A 16,623-nucleotide genomic window follows, 5' to 3' on the forward strand; every position below is an offset into this window, starting at 1 on the left:
GAAACTATTTGAGGTTCGAAACGTTTCACTCGGCCTGCCGACCTGCGTTTCATGGTGGCCATGATGAATCACAGGATAAAGAAATACTGAAAGGGATGCCAAACTTTGGAGCCAATCTGATGTCGTTCTCTCCAAGGTTGGGTCTAGTACTCATACTTTTGGGAGTGAACAATACCTTCAAATCAGTACACGTACTTGTACATACCGTTCGCACCTTTTGATCTTTTTTTTTTTTCCCCCAAGAAAAAGATCCTTCTATTAGTTAATGAAACTGCCCATGGGGCTACAACCACCTCTATAGGAGAGGGCTACAACAATCAAGATGGGGAGACTCCCAATGAAAAAACAACATACGTATAATGAGGTTGAATCAAGAAATGGGAGGAGGGAAGAGCCACAGGTGGACGGTAATGCCATCTGAGTACACCCTGGACCATGGTGAAAAAAGGCCCAGGACACCAGAGTCGAAGGAAAGCCTCTCTGCGCTCCCGCATGCGGTCGGAGCTGCCTTGGAGTCTCTCTAGCTGTCCTCTGAGAGTATGGATCAGCTCTAGCCAAAGATTGCGAACAGTCTCTGTTGGTGCTACAGGGTGAGCCTCGAAGATGCGGAAGCAACGAGCCTGCCAGATGAACCAGAGTGTCAGGCCACTGATGAGCTCCCAGCACTCCTCTCTCTCACTGCACCACTCCTGTGGAGTGAGCTCTGTGGCAGGCTGGAGTGTAGGTCGACCATCACTATCATCGTGCTGGTGGAGGATAGCTCAAACTGAAGTGCCGGGCCCGTGAGAGTGGACCAAGCAGTTGCCCCCCAAGTGTACTGTCGAGCAGTGGACATAGCATCCGAAGGACATGAAACCACACCTGCTGTGCCAAAGGACAGTCCCAAAGACAATGACGCTGACTCTCCACAAGATGGTCACAAGCTGCACGCGCGACCGAGAGACCACTATGTACTAGCCAGCTACCAACTGCTGTAGATCTGTGTGCAACCAAACACTGGAACAAAGTGACTCGTCTCGGCTGTCTGGAGTCCCACAACCTCTTCCAAAAAGCTGCCAAGAACTCAGCTATGAGACCCTCCTCCTGCCAATGAGGTGCTACAGCAGGATGAGCCTCTCTCTGTGTTGCCAGTATGTGACATCCCAGTCGAACAGTGTACTGAAAGAAAGGGACACCTGGGTGGTCTACAAAGGAGAAAGGGTCCCTCCAGAGCCACTCTCCAGGATCCCACTGTACTCGTGTAAGTGGACAGCTCTCCCAAGCCCACAGTCTCCAATGGCCAGATTCAAGAGCTGCTCGGTCGGGATCTATGACACAAGTCCTCCCACAGATGCCCACCACTCGGATCCTCTGAAAACAACACTCTGCCACCTGCGGGGCCTCTACTGCAAGTCGGTGTAAGCGTCCCTCACCCTGTAGCTCGAAAAACAGGGAGGGTATAGTCTCTGAGCAAGCCCGAACTTAGATGAGAACCTCCAGTCGCGTGAAGGCTCCCATCCATCTCGGTGCTACTGACTCGAGAGGTGTGAGCCACTCAGCTCGTACTGCCTCTAAGATGTCCTGACACATGCTTTGCACCCCTCTCATGCCCTGTAGCTGCAAGTCTTGGAGCTCCTGACAACCTGAAAACCGTAACCAGTCACCTAGAGAGCGTGCGGACCCTGTGCCATGGGACCCCAGGAAACATGAGGCCAACTACCAACCAGTGGCGTCTTTGAGTGCTAACCATGGGGTTCCAAAGAAGGGGTTGTCTTAGGCGCTCCTCCGTGCAAGTAGGCTGACGCTGCTCCAAGCCTCGCCTCAGTTGCTCCCAAGATCGGAGCAGACTCACAGCGAAGCGGTCCTCCATTCTCCTGCTCAAGACAGAGATAGGAAGGTCTGCCTCCTCTACCAGAACATGTGAAGCCGGGTCAAAACCATGTCTCCAATGTCAAAAGTGGGCTCGAACTGCTCGGATGGTCAGGGGGCTCATCGCAATGACCTTGGACGCCATCTCGGAGGTCTCAAACTCTATTTGGTAGTAGCCTCGTCCGAGGAACTGAACGTCCAAGATCTTGCCCACCTCTGCGAGAAGGCGGGCCTCGAGAAGATCACGCGACTCTCCTCTGTTGGGTCTGGTGCCGAGAATCTTGCAGATGACGGAAGTTGCCTGTAGGCGTTACACCTCTGCGGCTAGGGTGGCTTGCTCTGTCGGTGAGAAAGCAAGTCGAATAGTGGGCTCAGCGGGGTCGGGCGAGTGTGACTTCATCAGAGTCCCTCTGTGGCGGAGCTTGAGCCTCCATCTGTGTCTGCTGCTGTGAAGAGAGGGCGAAGAATTGTTGACGAACGATGGCCTTCTGCGCTCGAGGGCGTCAAAGGAAATGACGACCTCAGCCGAGCAGAAAACAGGGGAGGAGGGGGGAGAGGCGACGCGGATAGAGCGGGATTGTGTGGCGGAGCTGGCGGGCTGTGGTGCAGGTTTGCGGGCTGAGGCGGGGCTGATGGGCTGGGGCGAGGCGGGCTAGACAGGGCCTGCGCGCTGATGTTGACAGCGGACAGCAGGCAGGGCAGACCAGGCAGCGCGCGAACCAGCTAGGGGGAGGAGAGTGATGGCGTGAGGGAGGGGAATGGCAGTGTCGAGCAGGCGGGGAGGGAGCAGCGTGCGCAGGAAGGGGGGGGATGGGGCCTCAGGCGATGGCGAGCGAAGCAGCAGGGAGCCTTATCTATATAGAGATCTTGACAAGTATTCTTTTGATCTTTCTTTCATTTATGTTAAGTAAGTGTCACGTGCACAAGGCTCTGTGTGCCACGTGAACATGCTTCATCGACTCCCAGAGCCTATTCTGTACATATCTCTAGATAGGAGTGTCTAGAATCCTAGGAGGATTAGAAACGGCAATTTGTGAGCGTGCTCGCATGACTTGCATGTTCGGACGAGACCATTAGATTAGGTTTTCCAGTTTTGGAACTCTTGCATAAATGGTTTGTACAAGAGTTTCGATAGTTGTTGTTACACTATAGTGGGCATTTGGCATGATGTGTATGTAGTTTTAGGTTAGATGAATCCAATGAGCCATTCCCCGCGTCCATCGGATTCCCAGGTTAGCAGATGTGTGACAGTTTCACCCCAAAACTTTGCTAAGTCAAGTTTATCAATAAATGATTTCAAATGATTTATTTTCATAACATGGTCTTCCAAGTTTTCCCTACCTAAGTCCTAAAAACTTCATGAACAACATTTTGCTCTCTTTATTGCCCTATAAAAAGAGCAGATCAGCCAGGGTTTTGCGTCATCTTCAGCCAACACCAGAATTCAGCCCTAGCGTTTTGGTCCTTACATCGCGAGCAAGTGCCCAGATCAGCAAATCAGCCCAGCATTTTCAGTTTTCAGCCCTTTTCGTCGCCAGAATCGCGGTGGATCTGCTAACGCTACCTTCCCTGTTGCAGCCCGGACCTTCTGTAATCCATTGAGCCTCTTCCCGGCCATTCCCTGGCTGCATCGAGTGCTCCCATTTCTGTCCATCATTGGCTCCATCATCATCTGCGTTTTCAGCCCTGCTTTACGCGACAAATCGGCTGCATTTTTGCACCCTGATCTGTGTTTTTTGTAGCCGGCCTTTAGCCCCTCACATAGGGAGCGCAAATCAGCCCTAGATCTACATGTTGGTGGCCATCAATAGCCCCTTATCGAGATGGATCCAAACGTGCATTAAATCAGCCCCAGAGGTGCTTTGTTTTGAAGAGTTACCACGGCGACATTCCCCTATTCAAGTTAGTAGAGTCTGCATTGAGGTATTGCATGCGTGCACATTCCATTTGTGCAATCAAAAGCAAATATCACATTGACAACGGTGTGGGGGGCCCTTGAGAGGGTTGGTTGGGACTGCATCGGGTGTCATTCTCCTTTACTATTCCGACATCCAAAGTACAAATGAGGATAGATTCATCACCCATTATATCACCCTCTTGTTGGGCACCCATTGTATCAGTGGTCACACATACCCCACACAGTTCCAGCTAGTAGCACTGTTAGCTTCATTTAAGTATCTCTTTTTTTGTACCCAAACTGTTAAAGTTTAGGCATCTCAAGTGAACTGCCCAATGTGATCCCATTATTTAGTTTGGCTTTTAGGTATTTATTTTACTTATTTGTCAAAGTCTTGGGTATGGTAATTTACTGGGATTGCTATATAAGCAACCCCTTGCCTCCATTGTATACACATTCAGTTATTTATTGCCTTTCGCCTTTCACACCTATCTGCTTAGTTTAGGATTCCGCAGTATTTATATCTTGTTATCCCTAATTTAATTTATTTTGCTAATCTGACTTGATATCAGATACACCGCATTGTAACTTCCTGGTCTCATAGGTCACTTTGGCCTTTTGAAGACGTTAATATAACATTTCATTTCATTTCATTTCTCTCTCTCTCTCTCTCTCTCTCTCTCTCTCTCTCTCTCTCTCTCTCTCTCTCTCTCTCTCTCTCTCTCTCTCTCTCTCTCTCTCTCTTGTTTCATCCAGCGCATGCGACAGCTCCCACCGGACAGACTCACCCGCAGAGCTTTTGAGGCATTGATACAGCTGCATCAGGAGGGGGACACGAGGGCATGGTACTCACAGGTCATAGAGTGGTTTACATCCCATGGCTTGGACATCACGGATCTGCCTCCTTTTCAGTATGATCTTGACTCCCCTCACATACGCCTCTCACACACCGAGAGGAATCGAGTTCTTCGACAGGATCTCTGGCAGCTATACATCAATGAGACATGGATCACACCCAGAGAGTCTCTTCCTACGAAGAGACAATACTACATAGACCACTTCCAGACCATTTCAGCAGATGGGTTCATCCAGAGACCGAGATACATCCACATGGATGTATACATGCCACATAGAGCATGGGTTGCCATTGGACAACTCAGAGTATCATCACACCAACTAGAGATTGAGGCAGGGAGAGCTGCACATGTTCCCAGAGCAGAGAGGATATGCAGACTTTGCACAACAGAGGTTGATTGCGAGGAGCATTATGTATGTAGATGTAGAGTATATGAGGAAATTAGAGGCAGACAGCCGACCTTGTTTGCAGATCAGTCCACCTTACATTAGATTTTTGAGTCCAGAGACCAGCAGCAGTTCGGCTGCTTCCTCATAGAGGCACAATAGCATCGGGACTCCCTCCTCCAGGCGGCATCAGGTGGGAGAGATGATCGCCAGACACAGCTCACGGACTTTTTTCAGAGGCCCACAGCAGCACCATCACCTCCGACCATCCAGAGAGGAGTGACTCTACAGCAGGCTGAGGAAGTCCGAGCTCGCAGACGCCCAAGTACCCATGGACGTAGGGCACCTCGCCACCTGAGAGAGATTCAGGAGATCGAGGAGCACTACTATAGATCTTTGGAGGAGCGACGCATTCGAGCTTTCGCAGATCCAACCGCCATCTTACGCGGATTGTTCACACCCTATCTGCCCATGCATTATGTATTACATCCTGACTATGGGATTGGATGGAGCTAGAGATAGGATAGCATCTCATGTTTGTACTTATCCCAGCATATAGGTTTGCATCTGCCCCCCCCCCCCCCCCCCCCCCCCCCCCCCCCCCCCTCCCCCCCATTTTTGGAGCTCCCCCCCAACCCTTGTATCACTTACCTCCTCCCCCAGTCATTGCATAGGATAACTTACTTTTACTTTTGTGCCTTGTATCCTTTATGGATACATAGAGGACACCCACCTCATGTACTTTGATTTGTCTCATAGGCCGACTTCGGCCTTTTTATAGACATTAAAAAATCTCTCTCTCTCTCTCTCTCTCTCTCTCTCTCTCTCTCTCTCTCTCTCTCTCTCTCTCTCTCTCGTGCTAACTCCCCTTGGTCTCTACGCTTCCGCATCGTCGACTTTGACTGAGCAGGTGCCTTGAAGGCCTTGGCGTGGGGGAACGAAGAGAAGAAGAAAAAAATTTTGTCCTGCGGCAACACTCATCCCCCCCCCCGCTCTTGCGTTTTGAAACGCACCACCCAACGGCGCCGGTTTTCCTTGTGTCAGAGGCGCTTTAAAACGCTAGCGACTGGTAGCGGTTCTACTGGCCTAGCCTCCCTGTGGGTGTGTCGAAACGATCCCTAGCAGAAGGCAGGCAACGCGTTGTTTCCCAAGGCGGCACCTGCCATCGGCTGTACAGAGGAACCTTCCCCTTGCGTTTTAGAACGCACGCAGAGTTAGGCTTGTGGAGCAACAACGCCTTCCCCAATTTCCCTTGTGCGACGGTAGCCGATGCACGTGGCATTTTGAAACGCAGGTGGCCCAACACCTCTGCAACACTCTAAGCATGCCCCGACGTTTTGAAACACTGAGTGCTGTGAGCAAGTGGAGGGCAGCTCTCAGATAAGGGAAGGTCACGTGGCTTGAGCAAGCAAACTGAAGAGAGGGATTGCGGCGGGTGCAGAGCAGCTTGGGAGTAGCAGAGAAGTGGTTTGTGCGGCTTGGGAGTCATTTCCGTACGAAGTACGAGGTTTTGCAACTTCAACCAGGCATTCCCTTGCTTGAGACCCTCGACAACAACGACCAAAAGCAACAAAAAGCTATGGATAACGGATCGTCAACCATTCATTTAGCGGCCTATACACCGGCACAATTCTCAAGGAACCCGACAATTTGTTTGGCTTGAGGTTATGATGTCACGTGACACATCCAACCCTATGTGTCCGTGGACAAGCTACAACATGATCAGGGTTCAGTCAGTCCAATCAGTCTAGATTAGAAGTGATCTGGCACTTTTTGTGAGTCTATTCGTAGACCGTGCATGCCCAATCACTTAGCATAGATGCATATCCTCTGGTTGCACACAGCATGATCATCAGTAATCCCATCAGAATCCATTAGAATCAGTTAGGGGATTTTTCCAGTGATTTTAGCCTATTTTCCCTATTTTTGACATTTTTCACTTATTAATTTAAGTGACTTTCCAACAAAAGTAGGTAGGGCAATTTTGCTAAGTTTGTATATAAGCAAACCAAAGTTAGCACTAAATGGCAAAAGAGGCAGCAGGAGCTCCACGCTCAACAGGCAACTTCTCAGCAGAACCCCCCAGGAGACCTAGCGTTTTTGGAGCAGAAGCCTAAAGCTAGCGTTTTGGGATCAGATCAGCCTTGGCGTGTTGGTGCACAGCAGATCAGCCCCGGCGCCATCGCTACACAGCAGATCAGCTTAGCGTTTTTGCATTTGCAGAATCCCGGTGACAGAAGGACCAATTTCAGCCCCTAGCGTTTTTGATTTGCAGCACCACCTCAGCGTTTTTGCAGATCATCGCGATGGAAAGTCAAGGAACATCAGCGTTTTCAGTTTTCAGCAGTTAGTACCCGCAGATCAAGTCCCGAACCTCGCAGATCTCACCTTCCCGCAGCAGTTCCTCGCCGCACGGTCAGTTTCCGCAAGGTTTACAGTTTCAGCCCGGAAAACACAGATTTCAGCATCTGTGGTTTCAGCGCGTCGTCGTCGCATCGTCGCCATCGACATCGTCGCCATCGACATAGAGTCAGAATTCAGCAGATACAAGATTTGCAGATTTCAGCCCATAGCGGTTTTGGACAGCAGTAGAAAGATTGCAGATTTCAGCCCTTAGGTCGACTTCGTCGTCCCCGTCGTCATAGACTTGCATCAGTCATATGCATTCCCATTTGTACCAGATTGTGCAATCATAAGTAGACCACTCTCGTCGACGAGAGTGGGGCCTTCGGAGGAGGGTTTTACAACGTCTCTAGTGTCGTGTCTCTCTTCTCTCTCTCTCTCTCTCTCTCTCTGTCTCATACACCTTCACGCACAGTTTCCATTCACTTTGTTTGTGATCATTGCATTCTCTCATTAAGAACGGAAGGCTCTCCCTTCCATAAGAACAAAAGGAACCTTGAGCACAGTTCGGAGCACTCATCTTGAGCAAAGCGCAAACAATCATTCAGCTGCACCTAACATATGAAGTCAAAAAACAAATAGAGTTCTCTAGAGGACAACGGCAAAGGTCAGTTGGGCACGGATGGTAGTACCAGTACTCAGTTAGTTGCCTCGGTACCTGAGAGGTACGGCCACAGTTGTTATTATTGTGATTCGACGCTTTATTTGGCTCGAGATTGTGAAGCCAAAGGCAAAAGCAGGAACTCACAGATAGACAAGGTCATAGGCAAGCTGGACAGAGATTAGGGTAATAAAGATTTGACAGAGGAGATCGGCATGGCACTCGTGGTGGTGGCCACAGTGGCTTGGACGTCAAATTTCTAGTCAATGATAGGTGTCACCACTAGCTTCAGCCACAAAGAGGCTTGTGAGTGGCAGAGAGGGGCAAGCAATGCTTCTTATAAATAATTTGGACCTTGTGTTGGAGTTCAAGTTGTTGGTGTTTGGACCCGTAGGTCGGAGTTCACTGCACATGCATCTGGCAGGGAACCAATCAGACGTCTAAAACACTATGGATGGGCTAGCCAATTCATTGTTGTTGGTTAGATTATGGACATGATGTGTTCCAACAGTTCAGTATCTTGGAGTTTTATATTTTGGACGTGATGTGTTCATAGTTCACGAATGGGGATTACTGGACGTAGTATGACATTACTTTCAGGTACAAAGTTGAGGAGAGTAACACCGAGGTGTATCGAGTTGGTGGCCACTTCTGGGGGTGTCCATGGTAGCTTCTTCATCGACTTGGTCTCACTATTGATGGCCACTATGAGCTACAAAGAGGGTTTTAATGTTTAGGCATCTCAAGTGATCTGCCCAATGTGATCCCATTATTTAGTTTGGCTTTTAGGTATTTATTTTACTTATTTGTCAAAGTCTTGGGTAGGGCAATTTACTGGGATTGCTATATAAGCAACCCCTTGCCTCCATTGTATACACATTCAGTTATTTATTGCCAAGGTCGATTGGTTCAGGAGACTCTCTCTCTCTCTCTCTCTCTCTCTCTCTCTCTCTCTCTCGGATTATTTCTACTTGAGCTACAGAGACATAGAGACTCTCTATTGAGAGGGCATAGAAAGAGTGTCCTGAAGATGCATCTCAAATTTCTTCAGTCCCAGTACCACAGAGGCAGAGGGGCCACCACCACCACAGAGCTCGGTTCCCACCCATACACACACCAGTGGTACTCTCATTGACCGAGCTATAGAGTTGGGGAGATCGAGTAGACCACGACTGAGGAGGGGAGCCACGCAGCACCGATGGAGATTGCGGCAGAGGATCCACAGGATTCTAGTACGACACCATGAGTGTCGATGAGGATAAACTTCATGCTATTGCTATATTGTATCATGGTGACACTTATCCCCATTTTGTACCTTTGTGGCATTATACCATTGCTCAGCTTACCAGCCACCCATAGGAGTCGGTAGCACTCCTATCTTAGTTTCTAGTTTGTAGTTTTCTTTGTTTGTACCCAGACTTGGTACTAGACTCACCTTTGTAATCAGTTTGGTCTCATAGGTCATTTTGGCCTTTTGTAGACGTTAATATATCATTTCATTTCATTTCTTCTCTCTCTCTCTCTCTCTCTCTCTCTCTCTCTCTCTCTCTCTCTCTCTCTCTCTCTCTCTCTCTCTCTCTCTCTCTCTCTCTCTCTCTCTCTCTCTCTCTCGCGCGCGCGCTTACTCCCCTTGGTCTCTACGCTTCCGCATCGCCGACTTTGACACAAACATGGTGTCAAATTTACGAGTTTGTAACAGATTGGTCTCATAGGTCATTTTGGCCTTTTGCAGGCGTTAATATCTCATTTTATTTCATTTCATTTCTCTCTCCCCCTCTTACACATCTCTACCTCTCTCATTCTCTCGCATTTCATTTCTCGCTGCCCCTCTTACTACCCCCACACAGTTCTAGCTAGTAGCTTTGCTAGATTCATTTAAGTATCTCTTTTTTTGTACCCAAACATGGTGTCAAATTCACCAGTTTGTAACGGATTGGTCTCATAGGTCATTTTGGCCTTTTGCAAGCGTTAATATATTAGTTTATTTCATTTCATTTCTCTCTTTCCCTCTTACACATCTCCACCTCTCTCATTTCATTTCTTGCTCCCCCTCTTACACATCTCTACCTCTCTCATTCTCTCTCTATAAGGAAATAAAAGGAACCATCGTTCGTGCTAAGTAGCACACGTTTAAGCAAGGAAATAAGTAAAGATTTGTGGCAGTGTCAAGTTGTAGGGGGCCCTCTTAACATGCTCGACTTGCACGTATAGCCACACGATATGGATAAAGTAGAGGCACACATAAAAATGCCATATCAACAGAAGTTGCTACTTGAAGAATGAGAATTCCACAAGGCATTTAATGGCCAAAACAAAGACTTTGATCCCCAAATGAGCTAGGAATAGGGATCCTACCTCCTGTCCGCCTACATGGCTCAACACGCCAACATTGGCACACCTAACTCATGAACGGCTGGGCACAGCCACAAAAAAGACCTCACTCCCTAATTTGCTCCGGGTGGTAGATACCGGAGCCACCATCACTATTCGAGGCTCTCCAACCACACTATATCATGTGTAGAGTAGCGAGAACCACATACATAAATTGTCAATCCATGGGACATAGCTGACCAACTAGTGCATGGATGCTACAAGAGAGTGTCACTTTTAGTGGCTTTGGGTTATTTGCTACTAACAACCACATAGGAGGGGAAACTGTAATGACTTCCTCTCTCATTGGTGAAATGTCAAGACTCAAGTGACTAGCCTCTAGCCTTAGCGAGGCTTAAGCTCTCATCTTCCCAAGCCCTCTTGCGAAGGTACCTCTACCATTGTGAGTCTCTCCCTCTTCAAGAGTAAAGAGCCAAGGTTGATGCTCGGTTTAGTGAACACGGCAACATCGAAATTTTAGGCTTCTTGAGGCTCGGAGTATCTTGCACAATAAAATTTTGGGGTGTAGAGCTGAAAATTGTGCGCTTTGTTCCCTTGCGCTCCCCTGTTCCTAATCTGTCCCTTTGACTGTACCTGTTCATGTTTCATGTTCCATGTTTCTCTGGCTTATCATGCTCAGGAGCAAGCATTCTCTGCAATTGGACCTGTTTGACTGTCGCTGGCATTGCTTAAAGTTTAAGGATGATCTCTTGCCGGTTTGTAGCTTTATAGCTGATTTTTTTGCTTTTCTACTCCGACCCTGAGAAGATATCTTACTCTGAATATAACAACAAATTTAGTCTCTCATACCCTTATCACCTTTTTGCACGTGAAGGTACTAGTACTCTGAACTGTTGGCTGTTGTCTAGGTTGTCTAGGTGTCGAATTTTAACTTGTCAGAAGGCTGATCAGAAGATACGCACAAGTGCCACGTTTTTCAACTGTATGCTCGTATTGCGGTCTTGATGGTTGCTAACATATAATTTGCGGTATTGCATGCTCATTTGGACTTGTACTGGTGTTGTTGTTTCCATCATAACCTCGTCCTCAGCAAATTGAGTGCATGCATGTCAATTAGAAACTAAGTTTGAAATTTCAATGTAGGTTTTTCATAGTTAAAAGCAGCAATCGTGAAAACTTGGAGCTATCTGTTGCGCGAGGTTTATGGGCAACTCACCGGAACAATGAAGCCAAGCTTAATGAAGCATTTGATTCATGCGATAATGTCATTTTGATCTTTTCAGTGAATGAGACAGGTCACTTTCAGGTAAATTGATACTGTTTTCCCACAGTTTATTATTTTATTATATATTATTTCATTTTTGGTGGTATGTTCAGTTGGATTTCTGATGCAAGTTTCTTGTGGTAGGGTTGTGCAAGAATGATGTCAAAGATTGGCGTCATTGTTGGTGGTGGAGGTTGGAAGTATGCTCATGGGACAGCGCATTATGGCCGTAATTTTCGACTGAAATGGCTTAAGGTTTTAAATTTTTACTACTTAAGAAGCTCATAAGGAAAAAATCTTCAGAAGCACTTCCCATTATTCATCACTCTCAAACCAGCCTTTCAGCTGAGCAATATTTATAGCAAGCTATAACTACCTTAAAAATTCGCTCTAAATGCTCAATAGAGAAGAGGATAGGGGGAACTGCGTCACCAGTGAACACTCTGTTAGATTTGAAACCTGAGGATAATCTCAATCCTCCTTGCAGGTTTGGTTGCAGTCTTTGCTCTAGTTGGTATGACATTGGGCGTTATTCGATAAAAGTTTTTGTGATTTGATTGCATGTGTGTGCATGTAGACTATAATGATAGTAGTGCATGGCTCCTGCTTCTGTAAATCCCAAGCCTTGGTAGAGAATCGAGATACTCTCTTAAGTATGGAGTGTATTATATAAATATGATTAGCGGTAGCCTTGTAGTGCGAGTTGGACATGTGGCCAATTTGTTGAGCTAAAGGGAGATCCTAAGTGAAAGATGGGAAGAAAACACGTTTTTTAACTTTCTCATCAGATGTCAGAACTGCTCAACCCAGGAGTCTCTCTGGGGGTTTTGGCACGTATGCGATGGTGTTTTCAGGTTTTCCAATTCTGAGTGTAGAATTGTTTCGCAACAACCTACAGTAGTAAATGGAAGGCTTTTCTGCAGCTTTTTGTGTAGATGATTATGTGTTTCTGGTGCCTTCTTATGGTTTTTTGGTACTGCCTGTCATCAAGACATGGATTCATTGCTGTGCATCATGATTTACGGTGAGGAGTTGTGCGAAAACAGTGAACTTACCTCAATCTTCAAGATTTGAAATGCTTTAACCGTGTCTGGTTCAGGAACCATTTCCATCAACCTCGTACAGCAGTTGAATAACTGAACTGAAGAAGAGACTGAAGAGGGATGGATTTTTTTAATCAATGGAGTGTGTGTACATCAGATGGAAAAAGTTTGCAAGTCCTTCAATCAAACTCTTAGCCTTCAAACACCGTGTGAGTGTTTCTCTGTGTGTCCCCTAATCAAGTGCACCTAGTCCTCTTTTATAGGCCCTAGAGGCTCCCAAAGATATGTCAAAGTCGACAATGGGGAAGCGTAGAGGCCGAGAGAGAGAGAGAGAGAGAGAGAGAGAGAGAGAGAGAGAGATGATGAAATGAAATGAAATGTAATATTAACGTCTTCAAAAGGCCAAAATGACCTATGAGACCAAAAGGTTACATGTGGTGAATCTAATACCAGGTCTGAGAGAGAGAGAAAAAAAAAGAAGAAGAAGAAGAAGAAGAAGAAGAAGAATAAGAAGAGTATTTGAACGTCGTAGGAAACTATCCCAAGAGATCTTGAAAGATCATTCCAACGAGGAGAGTTGAACTCAAGACCTGTTATTCAAGAGGGAAATGGCATAACCAATCTACCACACTTGGGTGATAGAAAGGTTATACCATTTTCCTCTTTTTATTAGCGCGTGCGCGCGCCCCCCCCCCCCCCCCCCCCCCCCCCCCAAGAAGAAGAGTATTTTAACGTCGTAGGAAACTATTCCAAGAGACCTTAAAGATCTATCCGACGAGAAGTGTTGAACTCAAGACCCGTTATTCAAGAGAGAAATAGCATAACCAATCTACCACACTTGGGTGGTAGAAAGGTTATACCATTTTCCTCTTTTTATTAGTACACACACACTCCCACACCCACACACACTTAGGAAGAAGAGTATTTTAACGTTGTAGGAAACTATCCCAAGAGACCTTAAAGATCTATCTGACGAGAGAGTTGAACTCAAGACCTGTTATTCAAGAGGGAAATGGCATAACCAATCTACCAAACTTGAGAGAGAGAGAGAGAGAGAGAGAGAGAGAGAGAGAGAGAGAGAGAGAGAGAGAGAGAGAGGAGAAGGAGAAGAAGAAGAAGAAGAAGAAGAAGAGAAAGGAGGAGGAGGAGGAGGAGAAGAAGAAGGAGAAGAAGAAGAAGGAGAAGAAGGAGAAGGAGAAGGAGGAGAAGAAGAAGTAGGAGGAGCAGGAGGAGGAGGAGGAGGAGGAGGAGCAAGAGAAGAAGAAGAAGAAGAAGAAGAAAGAAGAAAGAAAAGAAGAAGAAGAAGAAGAAAGGAAGAAGAAGAAGAAGAAGAAGAGTCTCCTGAACCAATCAACCTTGGCAATGAATAAATTGATATGAATACAATGGGGGCTGAGGGTTGCTTATATAGCCACCTCAGTAAATTGCCCTACCCAGACTTTGACAAATAAGTGAAATAAATTCCCAAAAGCCAAAATAAATAATGGGATCACATTGGGCAGTTCACTTGAGATGCCAAAACTCTTAACAAGTTAGGGGCATCCCCAAAAGCAAGTCTACACACATGCTATAAACAAGTGTCACTCAAGAAGGAGCCCCAAATTGAAAGTTGTGCAAAGACACACACACACACACACACACACACACACACACACACACACACACACCCAAACCAAAACAAAAAAAAACAATCTCAGCATTTTTGGGCTCAGAGAAGGCCCTTATTTTGAGTCCCCATTTGAGAGAGAGAGATGTACAGACGGGTACTTACTCTCTCTTACGGGATAAAGAGAAATGGATAGAGATTTTTTCATGTCCAAGAGAGAGAAAATCTGCCAGAAATTCTGGAGAGACATTAGCAGACTCTAAAGAGACGGTTCTGCCAGGAGATAGAAAACAGGTCCCGGCTGCTAGGAGAGAAAACTAAAACTTTCTAGGAGAGAACTTTTCTAGAGAGAGAGCAGTAAAGTTCAGGTTGAGAAAGAGAATAAGCACTCTCTAGAGAGAGAGTGCGCGGCTAGAAAGATCCTTGCTATGACTAAGAGATTGGCATGGACCACCTTTTAAAGATGCAGTCCTGTATACCTTCAACCATAGGTCGCCTATGATACATTATTGATTCCAGACGCTACATGATCAGATTTGGACAGATTCTTTTATCGTGGATGCGCTCATTGACGAGACCTTAGAGGCAGTTCAGAATGTCAGATGCGCTCATTGACGAGACCTTAGAGGCAGTTCAGAATGTCATGGACTATGATTATCTTCGCTGCCTGGTGGGTTGCCAGATAGAGGATGCTATGGGGAGTCCAGTATGATTAGAGAGACAGACAGTCATCCAGAGTAACAAGGAACGGACAGAACGGGCTTCCCTTTCCCGGAACGCGTTCCCAAGCGGGGCACATCCTCGGAACGGAGACGGGAACGGTATGCGGAACACCCAAATTTGAAAAATGTGATCTTTTCTGAAAAAAAGAGGTGGTTTGGGGGAGCTCTTTTGAACTTTGGGAGGGGGCTTGTCCTTCCCAAGAGCTCTAAATCAACCTCGCCCTTTCCCTCTCCCTCAAGGCTTCAAGCCTCAAGGTTCAAAGCCATCACTCTCAAGCTCTCAACCTCACCCTCTCCCTCTCACTCAAACTCTCTGTCCCTCTCCCTTGGGCCTCAAGGCTCCAAGCCTTCATTGAAGTTCAAGCTGCAAGGCTCAAGCTCCATCCCTCCCTCAAGGGTCACTCTCGAGTCTTAAGCCCTACCGATTGAATGGTCCGGTGAAGTTTTCGGATCGCGGCGATGCTAGCATCTAGCATTTCTCCCTCGTGTAAGCCTTAGGCATTATTGAATAGGATTCTACTTGGACTAATTGGTGTGTGTGGCTTTCTACTAACATATAGCTTGAATCTAGCCTAATTTAAGCATATTTTAGGTTTACCGTTCTGGCCCCCGTTCCCGTTTCGCCGTCCTCGTTCCGAATACGTGCATCAAATCCTCCTCCAATTGGTGTTTGTCTTGGAGGACCTTTAGACACTCTTATCAGTTTTGCTGGAGAGGAGGAATGCTTCCTACTTTGGCATTCCACATAGAGTTCTATGGATTTGATGCAGATCATATTAGCACTTCTTTGGAGTGCATAGAGGATTCAACCTATCCATCTTTTGGGTATGCTGTCCCAATGGGTAAGCCACTGTTCAGTGTGCTCCGGAGGAATTTGTTTGAGGGATTGCATTGCTTGGACCCCTTCTCCTTGGTTCCCTCTTTACACTTGTTTGCTTGCAATACTGCCTCTTGTACCGATCCTTAGGCTGTTTCCCTTTTGATTATGCACCATGTGTTATTGTTGGGGTTTGTTTTTCCTTTGGTTGTATCTAGATGTTGGCTAAGGCTGAATTTGTAATTGGTATTTTGCCTTTCTATGTAATACACTTCTCCCTCTCTCTCTCTCTCTCTCTCTCTCTCTCTCACACACACACACACACACACACACACACACACACACACACACACACACACACACACACACAAATGAAATGAAATGTTATATTAAATATCTCAAAAGGCCAAAATGACCTATGAGACCAAACTGACACAATCTTGGTGGATTGAAAGGAATTTCTAGTTTCGTAGTAAAGTTTGAGGAGTCTTTAGGAGTTCAAGGTATTTTTACCCATTGGAAGTCTGTAATCCTCAAGAAAGCTTCTTTGAAATTAGCATCTTGCTCTCGGAACATTTCTTCAGGAAGGAATAGCTTATCTTCTTCTGATCGTGATGCTCTTAGGAAATTTCATCGTGATTTTGTAATCTCTTATGTAGATAAGTACTCTAATAACTTTGTTGTTACGTGCAAAAAGTTCTATTTAGAATGCTTGTTAGGTGAAGTAAATTCTCAGACTTACTGTGATTGTGATCTTTCAATGCAAGAGGTTATCTTGAAACATCAAGACTTTTGTAAGTCTTTTGGTTTTAAGTGCCAGCCTAAATTACCTTTTTTATATACCGTTTG

At 46.4% G+C, this 16,623-nt stretch overlaps 1 protein-coding gene across 3 annotated transcripts in view; it reads left to right on the forward strand.

Annotated features, from left to right (window-relative positions):
- Positions 1 to 16,623, forward strand: part of LOC147430650 (30-kDa cleavage and polyadenylation specificity factor 30-like) — an 82,173-nt gene that overhangs the window by 37,942 nt on the left and 27,608 nt on the right. For all 3 annotated transcript variants that reach the window (XM_086493247.1, XM_086493248.1, XM_086493249.1), the window contains 2 exons: positions 11,466 to 11,628; positions 11,731 to 11,841. In XM_086493247.1, coding sequence (XP_086349373.1) covers positions 11,466 to 11,628; positions 11,731 to 11,841 — 274 coding nt within the window. The remainder of the gene's footprint in view (positions 1 to 11,465; positions 11,629 to 11,730; positions 11,842 to 16,623) is intronic.

The sequence above is a fragment of the Adiantum capillus-veneris genome, chromosome 21 (assembly GCF_014529385.1).
Source record: "Adiantum capillus-veneris isolate H3 chromosome 21, ASM1452938v2, whole genome shotgun sequence".
Lineage (NCBI taxonomy): Eukaryota > Viridiplantae > Streptophyta > Polypodiopsida > Polypodiales > Pteridaceae > Adiantum > Adiantum capillus-veneris.